At 33.5% G+C, this 13009-nt stretch overlaps 1 protein-coding gene across 1 annotated transcript in view; it reads right to left on the bottom strand.

Annotated features, from left to right (window-relative positions):
* Positions 1 to 13009, bottom strand: part of ERBB4 (erb-b2 receptor tyrosine kinase 4) — a 1095516-nt gene that overhangs the window by 239205 nt on the left and 843302 nt on the right. Inside the window, exon 17 of the mRNA XM_057744756.1 lies at positions 12175 to 12219. Coding sequence (XP_057600739.1) covers positions 12175 to 12219 — 45 coding nt within the window. The remainder of the gene's footprint in view (positions 1 to 12174; positions 12220 to 13009) is intronic.

Below are 13009 nucleotides of genomic sequence, written 5' to 3'. Positions count from 1 at the left end.
CTTAGATCTACCAAAATCACCTCAAATTCAACACATCCAAAAATACATTCATGAGTTTATTACTCCTCCACTGTGCCACATATAAGTTAATGTTACGAACATCCTCCAACTTTGCAAGTCAGAAACCTAGGAATAATTATGAAGTTTCTTCTCTTAGTTACTTCATATCTAGTTAATTACCAGACCCACTAACCAACTTTAAATTCTAAATATTTGTTGAATCGTCTCACTTCTCTCCATCGTCATCCAACTTCCTGGTTTCCCAATTTCCTGCTTATTCACCTCCAGTAGCCTCAGTCACGCACTCCCATTCATTGTACTATTTATGGTACCACCTCCAGAATCTTTATTTCAAGTACACTACTTTCAGGCTAGCAGCCTCTCTTTTCATAGTTCACTTAGGCTGATATCTCTACTTCAACAATACTTGATAATACTGGGAACTTCAGGCCACTGACCCTAACGTGTTTTCACTGTACATACAGCCTCCTTTATGTGCCAACTTCCCTCATTACTCAACTTAATTTTTATGACCTTTGCTATTATCATTTCTTTTTCATTTAACCTTAATTCATTGGTCTCTACCTCCCGGTTTTAGTAGCTACCTGGCGAAACTCCAATCCTGGGTAAACACAAATTTCCAAGTACCCATGCCTACATGATCTAAACAACCATAACACGGCTGAATAAAACACGGCAAAGGGATCATTCTAATCTATACTATACATCTTGTATGAGCTCCTTCAAATCTTCTCTTTCTTAAAAATTCCAATATTGCCTCCCCTACTCTAATGTAAAATGATGACCTCATCTTATATTCATTTAAAAAGATGACATCTTGTGAATTGCCCCATTTTCTTACCAGCAAATCCACTATCTACCTGCCTATTTGCCTATGAGCTCTAAATTTCTTCCAGTTACAATGGATGCACAGTCCCTGCTCTATGGCCAACTTCTCCATTTGCACACTGAATTCCACTCCTTCTGATAACTAAAGAAAATTTTGCCTGCAATACAGGAGATGATGATATCTCCTGAAATATTTTTTCCTTTTTTTTTTTTCTGAATCATTCCCATCAGCTTACAAACATGTTATAATGTTTCCCAATTTAAGAAAAACAAACAAAAACTTTCTCTTGATTTCATATTCTCTGTTTGCAGCAAACACCTTTTGAAAGCTTTCTTTGTACAAGTTGTCTCTATTTCTGTCTTCTCCCATCCTCTTCTTAACCCACTTCAGGTCTTTTTTTTTACTATTATTAATTTTTTTTGGAGTATGGTTGCTTTACATTGTTGTGTTAGCCTCCACTGCACAACACAATGAATCAGCCATACACATACAGATATCCCCTCCCTTTTGGACTTCCCTAGAGTTCCCTGGGATTGACACATATACATTATTGATACTATCTATGAAACAGACAACTGATGGGAACCCATTTCAGGTCTTAACCCACTTTCTCACCACCACTCCAATGGAAACTGCTCCTATCTTTTCAAGTTTCACCCATAACTTCCAACTTGTCAGATAAGATGGTCAATACTTGTTCTCTATCAGCTTTAGTCTTACTCTCACTCCCCTTCACATAGGAACTTTCTTCACTTGGCTTCCAGAACTCATTTTTTTCTTGGTTTTCCTCCAACCCTCAATTTCTCTGTCTTAATCTGCTTCGTTATATCATTCTTCTCTCTTCTCTTCCTTAAAAGATGGAATACCCTAAGGCTCATTACTAAGTTTTCATTTCCATCAGTACTTTCTGCCTGTGGACTCTTATTCAATGTTATGGATTTAAATATGGCTGATGATTCAGACCCCTCTCTTGAGCTCCAGAGTGTTCTAACTATTCCCATGGGAAATCTTCACTTAGATTTTAAGTAAGCATCTCAAGCCTGTCACGACCCAAACGGAATTTTTTTTATTTTCCCCATAAAATTTGTTCCAATTCTTCTTGAGTTTTTATCACAGTTTATGACATCACCTCTCACGCAGTTAACTCAGATCAAAAACCCAGGTGTCAACTGCAATATTTTTCTACTTTACTATCCCAACACCATCCATTTACAGTTTTCCTCAAGTAAATAAAAATGCAAATAAATAATTATAAAATGATATTGAATATTTTATCTCTTTTACGACACTAAATTTTATGGTATTAGGGATTGTGTTAATTTTTTTCTTCATTCTCTCCTCAGTGCTTGACATGTAGTAACTATAATGAATATTTACTGGCTGGTTTTTGATAAGTAGCACATATAGACGAGTGGGATTTTTCTTGTTTTATCATTTTTTACCTCATCAAACAGAACCAAGTGATACACAATCTAGGGATTCATACTCTAACTTCTGTACTCATTGTGACTTTCAATCAACCTTGCCCCTTCCCACAGATCTTACATTATAAACTAGAGAGGAAAATCTAAAGAAAAAGCCTGCCAAAGCCTAGAACTATATTGTCTGTTATTTTATTGCTGAGTATCCATAAAGCTTGGATTCTTACTTCTACCTTTGGTAAGTGAGTCTGGGGGTGGCAGCATTAATGGAATCAGTGTCAGATCTGATGGAAGCAGTTCTCATAGGGAACCACAGTACCTTTACCAAATCCATCCAAAATTTATAAATAACTGCCACTTTAGAAAAGATTTAAAAAAAACTTCACTGACATTTATTCATAAATGTCTTAGATTTGTCACTAATGCATTAATATATAAAAAAGTAAAAATAGATTTATATTATGTTACCATCCTACAAGAGTATATGCGTAGAACATGGGAAGTATTGCTCTAATCTGACCAAGCGATGTCATGTATATTCTATTAGTAGACTAAAATATGCTGTGTGAGGACAAGCATTATCAAATGCTATACATCAGAGGAAGACTAAATAGGTAAAAGTCAGGACTAAGGGAAAGACAATGGGTGAAGCTATTTTAGTAGGCTATAAAATATTCAATCATCCTCACATTAGGAACATTAGGAATAGCTCTTAACTGTTCTTCCACTTGGGAACCAATATAGTAGAAAGAAGGAAATGTGGTTTTTAGAATCAATCAGACACAGTTGAGCTCAAATCTTTGCTCTTCCACTTACAGCTAAGTGATTTTTTTGTAAATTGCTTAATTACTCTGAACCTGTTGGAAAATGATAATGGTGATAACTATTTTGTATCATGAAAGTTAAATGTGATAATGTAGCACCTGATAGAACTATATTAGAATTTTTTTTAAAAGCATAGCAAAAACTGGCACTAAATCTGAGATTTTGGAAAAAGCAACACTATTAAGAAAGAAATAAGAACTGGTGTTTTGATTTTTCCATTGGTCCTTTCTTTCTTAGTGCACAGAACAATGGTGGCATTTACTCTGGGATTTGAACTTGGGATTTGAGCTCTAGGATTTGGCATCCAGGGGTTCAAGAAACAAACAACTTTGGAAATAGATTTTTCTTTTTTCATTAAAAAAAGGAGGAGTTTTGTTTTTTTTTTTTCCTTCAACAAGTAAACTTTTTATGGTAAGAGGTTTTTTTATTGCTGTTTTATTTTTAATTCTACTGAAAGTATCTATAATTATTCCATAAATGACTCAAGCATATGGAATGCTTTACTCTGGGCAGAGGAACAGAATGCTATAAAAATTGCAATGGCTACAAGTATTCAGCATTTATTAGAGGTGGGTTTCCCTTTCCTGAACATTCTTTTGTTGGTTATGAGTTACTGCGAAATTATTAAAATGAAATTATATCATTTTTGGTTTGAGGGGGGATGGTAGCAAAGAATGAAATCAGTGTGAGGAATTTCATTGGTAAATCAAAGCACTCTCTGTTAATTAGCTCCTGCCTACATGCATAGTACGAAAAATAATTGTATGTTTATGAAAGAATGATCAGTTAGGGAACGTGCTGAGGTAATAAGAAAAAATCATGAAGAGAGCAATTTAAGTTAATATCTACATATCATTTTATGTAACCACATCACAGAAGGGGGTCCCAGTTAATTAGATTCCTTTAGTTAAATAGGAAATGTAAAAAAAAGAAAAGATACTTAGGGTCTAATCCAATTCATGCCTGAGTTATATGGGGGAATCACTTTGACTCTTTTTGAATATATATATATTTGAATATATATATATATCAGGCATAAAAATAGAAACTTTGACCTATACTTAAGAAATGTTTCTGCTTAAGTATTGTTCCTTTATGACAACAAATTGAAACTATTTTAATAGAAATATTGGCTACAAAATGCAATTTTAAGAGTCTTTGCAATATAATTCCAAGTCTTTTTGAGTCATTTTCAATTTAAAAAGTAGACAATACTAGGAATTCTAAATGCAGACCCAAATGATCATATTTTAGTCTTCTCTTGTAGAAATTTATAAGATCTGTGGGCACATACAAATCTATAGGTATATGCAGTGGGTTCAAGCAAACAGATGTTTCCCCTTGTCATTGTCTGACATCCCATCTGCAACCTATTGAAGATGATAAAATAAATATCCTTTTGTGAACATGAAAAAGCATTCCTGCCACCATACTTACTGTGTTCAAAACTGTTACCAAAATATTTATAAGAAAAAGGCCTACTACCTCTCCATCTAGATATCACATTCTAGAATCAAAATCTGTGACCCCCATAGTGGGGGGGGGTCAAGAAAAAATATCTTATAGCTTCTGTTTATATTAAATTTTTATTTCATCCTTTTAAATATCTGTTATAAATTCTATTTATATAACTGCATAGATGAGTATATGATGAAAGGTTTTCATTGATAAGAGAAGTCCAAGTTTTATGATGACAGCTCTAGAGTCGGGCTGTCCAACAGATATATAATGCAAGCAAATGGTTATTTAAAATATTCTAGTAGACATATTTTTAAAGGATAAAATTATAGTAAAATTTTATTTAACCCAATATATCCAACATTATTAGCATTTCAACAGGTAATCAATATGACAAAATTTTATATTTTACATTCCTTTTTTTCATATGATGTCTTTAAAATCCAGCGTACATTTTACAGTTACAACACATCTCGATTTGTCTTAACCGTATTCAATGTGCTCAATGACCACATGTGGCCTGTGGTTACAGTACTGAACAGAGTAAGTCTAGAGAACCCTTGGGGAAGACTCACCCATCTGATAAGTAAATGGAAAGGCGATAAATTTGGCATTAACATTGGGGCAGTTTGATCCTAATTATACTGTGAGTTACTGCTCACAAATAGGGTATTGAATGCCTGGAACCAATTTGTACATTAAGACCTTAACTTCTAGAAAAAAAATATACAAACGAACCCTGGTTTTACATGTACAAAAGAACCTAGGTTTTAGTTTTAAGACAATACTTTAATTGCTTGCTTTCGGCTCTTTTTCAGACAAACAAGGAATAAGTTATTTGAAGGTAGTAAGACAAATTTCTCTCAAACTTAAAGGTGTTCTTATATGGAAAAGTTGCATAGGACACCGGAAATAAAGTTCCTTCCTTTCAGGACAATAAGAAATAAGAAAGGGATCATTGAAAGTACTATGGCAGGTAAAGAGGGCAGAATTCAAAGCTGGCCGCCAGGATTCCAGCCTCTAGTGTATAAACATATATTCACCCAGTTATTCAATCAAATACTATTCTAGGTGTGCTATAAATGGATGCTGCAGATGTAATTAAGGTCCCAAATCACTTGACCTTAAGACAGGGAGGCAATCAGGTGGGCCTGTTCTAATCAAGGTGCCTTTGAATTTGGGTCTAGAGGTCAGAGAGATAAAAACTAAATAATTTAATAATGAGAAAACTGGCATAATGTTGCTCTCTTTGAAGATGGAACAGACTATACAACAAGGAATGCCCAAGGCAAGAATAAGCAATGAAACAAGAGCCACAGTCCTACAATTGCAAGGACCCAGATTCTGGCAACCACCTGAGTAAACTTGGAAAAGGACTCCAAGCTCTGGGTGAGAACATAGCCTAGAGAGCATCTTGATTTCAGCCTGGTGACATCCTAAGGAGAGAACCCAGCCATGCCTGTACTTTTACCTATAGAACTGTGTTTTTGGTTTTGTTTCTGTTTTTAAGCTGCTAAGTTTATGGTAATTGTTTGCACGGTAATAGAAAACTTATATAGTTTTTTACACTTCCTTTGGACATTGTCAATGTATCTCTATATATAGTAGCTACAGAAATGTTTGCAATGGGTTTATATTTTTAGTTGTTTGCAATTTAGACAGTTCTTAGTCTGAAAGATATTAAAAATATTATGAAATAAAATTTAATATTCTAGTCTACTAAAATCCCAAATAAAAATCCTGAGTTGATGATCCACTTATACTTCTAAAGTGTACTTTATAAGAAAATAATGCCAGGGATCAAATATTGGAAAAACACATGCAAAGTACTTTTAAAACTGTAAATATCTTTCTACGAAGAAAGAAGCCAAGGCTTCATGAATATCTTTCATTTTTTGCTTCCGTTTTTAATAAAAGACATTGGATTGTCAGTAATGAATTTCAATGAAGCTTAGGATATTTTGAGATAATTGACTGAAGACAGTTCTGACATCATTCCAGATCAGAAACTAATAATTACAAACACCATGATTTCTACGCTGTAGAAAGATGCTGATGGAAAAGAGTGAAAAAATATTCATAGTGGTTCCCTCAATCCACTGAATTCTTGCTCTGACCCTTAGCTAGTATAATAAACATCTTCCCAGTTCAATATTGCTATCTTTAGATTTTCTACTACAGTTCTAAAGTCAACGCTCTTAAAAATCTCTTTTGACCTCCGACCATAAGTATGACTTCTGGTCACATTTTTACAGTCAGTGGGTTTGAGTTTAATATCCATATTTCTAGAATCTGTAAAAGCTTTGTAACAATGTGTGGGCATTTTGATATCATTATAAAAGCCACTCATGCAACCTTATACCACTAAATACTTTTGTTTAAATAACCACTATAACTGCATGAACAGGAATTAACAACAACTGAGCTGAGATTTTTCACTCTTGCCTTATGCTTCTTTGACAATTTTGGTATTTTCTGAGTACTGGAAAGTGTGGGACCCAAATTAGCTGGAAAAGAAGAAATTTACACACTCTTCTTCATCTCTTTGAACACTCTTTGATTCAAAAGTAAATTTAATATACAGAACATGGTGGACTAAGGATAGACTTATAATAAAAAGCCTGTGTACTTTTATTTACTGGACTTAAGGATCATAACACAACTGCCACTCAAATAAGGTAACTATCTACGGGCAACTGTGACCATTCGATTTGAACATAAGTTAAGAATTAAGTTCCTTGGGGGCAAAACAAACAAAGAAAAAAGATTGTGCCATTTGTGAAAGTGGTGCCAAGAATATCACATCATCTCTTTCATATATCACACAGGGGTCACACTACTAAAGGATAAACTATTATGTGACCTCTTAGGTAATAACCACTATATTGTAAAGTAAAAGTGTGACACAGGTATTAAAATGTGACAGAAATACAAAATGTTTCAAATATCTGCCTGAGATTTAGGGAGTTTAAGTTCAATTACCTTATTTCATATTGCAAAGCATCTAGAATAACTGAGTTGAAACAAACAGCCAGATAAAACTGCTTGAACATATACCTAGTAGTTATAATTTCTGTCATAAATTCAACAAAAATTATTAGTTTACAGTTTGAATTGCTAACTAACAAAAAAAACACTTTGCCAATAGAGACTTTGTTTGTTGAGATGAACAAGTTTAGGCTCTAATGGAGTAAGAAACTAAGATTTTTAAAAAGCTTTGGGTATATGTTTGACAAAGAAACTAAAATAGAATAGAATCTAATACATTATTTATCAGAATCTATATGAAAACAGCATATATGCAAGCTAAAATAAATAGCATACACAAAAGAATAATAATATTAATAATAAACTTTTTGAACACATTTCTTCATAAGATCCTTGATGAAAAAGGAAGAGCATCAAAGCTAAATGCTATTTTTAAGGCATTTATTTCAGATAAGGAAAGTATGGAGACGTTTCAAAATATCAAGTATTTTTTTCATTATAAGTAGCATATTATGGAGACTACAGGTTAAAAAAAAATTCTATTCTATCCTGTCCAATTTTCCTGGAAGAAATTCCAGCAGCAGCCTGTAAGGTAAATAGAGTATGGAAAACCAATTCACAAACTGCAGGCTCGGGAAAGAATAACACTGCTTAGAAAATGAAAGTCCATCAAGATTGGAAACATTTCACCTGTTTTCATTTAAATCTTCAATCTCTTTTCCTGCTAGTTTAGGAAACAGATTGCAGCATAATGGGGCAGTAGGGAGTATGAACCCTAAATGTCTTGAAATGGCCACACTGATGTGCTTAATGTAATTTTCTGTGACTAAAAGAAAACTAGGCTTTGGATAATCTCCGAGTTAAAACATGGTTTATGAAACTTAAAATAATTATTTTCTATCATATTTTTCTCCTCCTATTATGTAAGATTTACTTTAATCAATCAAGATAGAATCTTAAAAAAAAAACAGTGATGGAGTTTAAAAATGGAAAATGACCTGAAATATTACTAGACTGGTTCCCTGCTTTCAATTAAATACATACCCACCCCATTTCAGAGAGATAAGCATTTACTGCAATACTAAGGACCCGAAAAAGGAGAAACTTGTTACTTTACTTCTCATCCAATCCATGTCAAAATGCTGCGTGGTCATAAATACTTTTCCAAAGTGTCCAAGCTAAATCTTTCATGTAAATTCCAAATTGCCTTTTAAACAGCCTCCGACAAGTCAATCAATTCCAACAAGTCAATACAACTGAAGAACAGAGTCACACTGCTTTAAATTTAAGTTCAAAACAGATATTAATTAAAGATATCTAGAGTTTTCGAAAAGGAGCAGTTACCTACTACCAAGTCTTTGAAATCATTATACTTAGATTATATTTTTATATTAATTGTTATTATCCTTATACAATACAAAATTTAAGTACTTAAACCTGAGAAATTTTGATGTGTTAATTCCATAGCCATTGAACTATTGGATTAATGCCCTGATATAAAATATTAATAGAACACAACCTCATGAGATTTTTAAAAAGATTATTTTGCTAATATTTCAACTAGAGTCATAAACACCACCAGTGAACGTATACTAGATAATGGCTCCTTTGCATTTTCACAGTTAATCTTCACAGCAATTTTGTGAGGTGTAAGAATTCCCATTTAAAAAATTACCAGTATTGTCCCCATTTTACAGATAAAAACTACTGTAGAGTCAATACTTGAACCCAGGCTTTCACGTTTAAGAACCTCTGCTCTTCAACTGCACAAAGGCCGACAGGTGATTTTTCATTGTAATGATGGGCTGAACTGTACAATCTCTATGCTGCTACTGGTCATGGTCATCTATTTATGACAAAACTAATCTGAATTAGGTGTATTAGTCTGAGACTATAGGGACTGGCCTGGGTATCTGCACAAGCAATAGGGCTGAGAATTCCCAAATCACTTTTGTTTAAATGTTGGAAATATTAAATCTAAGATACACTATGATTTTGAGTTGTATAACCTCAAGTACTACAATTGAAAGCCATAAGCCATCTATCACTATGGTTTTAACCCTTTCTCTGTCTCCACATTTGTCTCTGCCTGTGACCTACTGCCATCGGTACCTGTGGTCCTCGCTACGACAGTGATTCTCGAGATGAAGAAATGTCCTCCCTTCCTTCAAAGGACTATCAAAGGGGTGGAGGGACATATCAAAGCTCCCTGGGTGGCTCTGACAGACTCTCCCCCTGGAGGGGTATGTTCCTCCATCCTCAACATTTAAACTATTTGATATCTAGAGAAATAATAAGTAATAACATTTATTGAGTGATTTATCTAAACCAGGCACTGTTTTCTAGACTCATTCAATCTTCACAGCCAATTTATGAATGATATTAATATTCCTATTGTATAATGAAGAAAGTGGAGCTCAGAGAATTTAAGGAACTTACCTAAGTTCCATCTGAAAAATGGTAGAACCTGGCTTTGAACACAGAAAATCTGATTCCAAAGACAGCAAACTTAACCACCATACTACATCACCTCGTGTTAACTGGCTGTGATAATTATAAAAAATCATCAAAACAAACGTGAAAACATGCTTCAAATGATAGTACAGTGACTTAACCAAAGTCTCAAGGAGAAAAAAATATTTCATATATACGGTTACAATAGACGTTAGCGTATAAAACTGCAGTTTGGGCCTTAGGTTCTCTTTCCCTCCCTCTCTCTCTCTGTCTCTCTCTAATTGATGTTTTTCCCCATAATTTGACCTTGCTCTAAACAACTGTACTAACTGGTCTTGATTGTGCCCAAATGCCAAAGTGCCACTGTTGTATAAATCACTTAACTCTATCGCATTCTTTTTAGAATTTAGAGTTTAATTTCTCTATTTCCTTCATTAAAATAATTTATTAATAAGACATACCACTCATTTGACTGTTTTAAAAACACTTAAAGGCAAAATACCATATAACTGAAAAAAAACTACAACTAAATTACATAACACAGATGAATCTCATAAATGTAATTTTAACAAAGGAAGTCAGACATAAAGAGTACATAGTACATGATTCAACTTATATATCGATACACACAAAAACAGGCAAACTGACCTATGTAGTTAGCATTCAGGTCAGTCGTCACCCTCAGAATGGGGCACAAGAAGTGTTTCTGGTTCTGATACTATTCTTTTTCTTGATCTGACTGATAATTACACAAATGTTTCATTACACAAATTGACTGAGCTTTACACTTATGTTTTATGTATTTTTATACTATATGTTATATTTCAATCAAAAGTTTACATTAAAAGGCAGTGCTTTATCCAAACCAGTTACTTTGCTAATTGTAATTTAGCACTATTTTCTCTCTTCCAAAGATATAATTAATTTGTTTCATAAAGAAAGCTAACAATATTTCCACATAACATTGTAAAGTCACTATTTTCCTAAATATGAGATGTTTTAAAGTCAAATTTATTGAGGTTTAATTTATATACAGTAAAATTCATTCTTTTTAATGTACAAGCCCATGTATTAGTGTAACCATCCCCACTATCGAGATACAGAAGAGTTCCATCACTCCCCAAATTTCCTCATGACCTTTTGTAGTCAACCTTATCTCCCACCCCCCAGTTCCCAGCAACATTGATTGATTTCTGTCTCCACAGGTCTGCTTTTTCCAGAATGCCATATAAATGGACTCCTATAGTATGTATTCTTTTAAGTCTAGCTTCTTTCATTTAGCTTAATGCTTTTGAGATCCATCCATGTTTTGTATATGCCAGCAGTTTGTTCCTTTCTATTGCTAAGTAATGTTACCATGTATGGATATACCAAAATTAAAAGACATTTGAGTAATTTCTAGGTTCCAGTAATCTCCTGGTGATTTTGAATAAAACCACGACCAACATTTATGAATAGGTTTTTGTATAAACATTAGTGAATGATTTTGTTTTTGAATGCTAACTTGTACTTTCACCTGCACAAAATATTTCCTACACTGCCCTTAGTCTATAGTAATTCTGATGCCTAGGAACTATGCCAACCATTTCAAAATAAAGTAAACTCAGAAATTGAATCAAGAAACAAACACCTTACAAAAACAGATCAACTTTTGCAAATTATGCCCTTAAAAATATTTTTTCAATCATCTACATAATTAAGAACATAATGACTCTATTAAAGTTCTAGATTAATATTTAAAATCTTGTTTAAATTGTACAAAATTAAAAATCAATGATATTACTAATTTGGATTCTAAAATCATAATGAATAAAAAGGAAGAAAAGGTAAGGAATGGGTCTTGAAAAGTAAAGGGTTACATGCTTCTCTCATAACTCCCTAACTTAACATATTATAAATTTCACCCAACTGGTTAGTACTTTTTTATCCATGACAATTTGGAAAGGATTTGAGTGACAAAATGGAAACATGGTAGATGTTACCTAGCATGTTGTGGTAAAGTGGAATGGCCCGTCCAAAGGTAGTAAATGCAGTCATGACTAGTGGGACCGCTACACCTGCAGGCAATTACAGAACAGAAACCATCATTCTCCATTCACAGTGGCATGCACACACATGCACCAGTGCTCACACACGGAGCCTCGGAGGAAGAACATGGGAAGCAAGCACACCAAGTACCTATCCATCAGGCCGATGCAGTCTTCAATACTTGAGCCTATGCACCTGCAGAAGATCCAAATTTTAAAAATACAAGAAGAGGAAAATTAGTCATTTTTAAAATAATCAATAAGACAAATACTGACTGTGTCAAACTCTCAATTATAGTTATTAGACAATTTTTGAATATCGTGGATTTAAAGCTAGTGAGAAGATCACTATACTTGGTGGTGACCCAGAAATAAATTGCAAATACCACACAAATGGAATGCAAAGAAATAAGTCCAAAGTAAAGGAAACTGTACGCTGTTTCTGTGGATAACTTCCAAACACATATTGCTCATTTCTAATACTTTACATTCATGTGCATCATTCATAATTACATGTCTTGATGAATAACTTGATATTTCAATGGCTATAATTGGTTTCAGGTATATGGTTTCTTCCAAAAGGCTTTAAATTGAAGTAAAAAACAAAATCAACAAAAAAGGAAACGAGCTATTCAACGTAATATAATAACCTGATGCTTAATGTTCATTAAAGATTGATTTTAGCAGAAAATGAGTTAACATGCTTTAATGATATTCTCATGGATATTTTACATAATCACATTATTCCATTCCTTGGCTGTGACTGTCTTTAAAACATACTTATCTTTAAACATGAATTCATTTAAAAAGCAAATTAACTGGTTTTGCCATACTGCAGTTTATCTTGACACTTGCTTTTAAAAGAACAGTGCCATAACAGCCAAATGCAAACAGGTTTTTAAACTGCCATAATGTTTAACTCAAACAGTAAGAAATAAATAAGTACTCCTCAAGGAAATGAATAAATTGAGACTCAGGTAACTAAA

The sequence above is a fragment of the Hippopotamus amphibius genome, chromosome 8 (assembly GCF_030028045.1).
Source record: "Hippopotamus amphibius kiboko isolate mHipAmp2 chromosome 8, mHipAmp2.hap2, whole genome shotgun sequence".
Classification (NCBI taxonomy): Eukaryota; Metazoa; Chordata; class Mammalia; order Artiodactyla; family Hippopotamidae; genus Hippopotamus; species Hippopotamus amphibius.
Note: the sequence above shows the minus strand (reverse complement) of the source record. Positions and strands in the feature narration are given on the sequence as shown.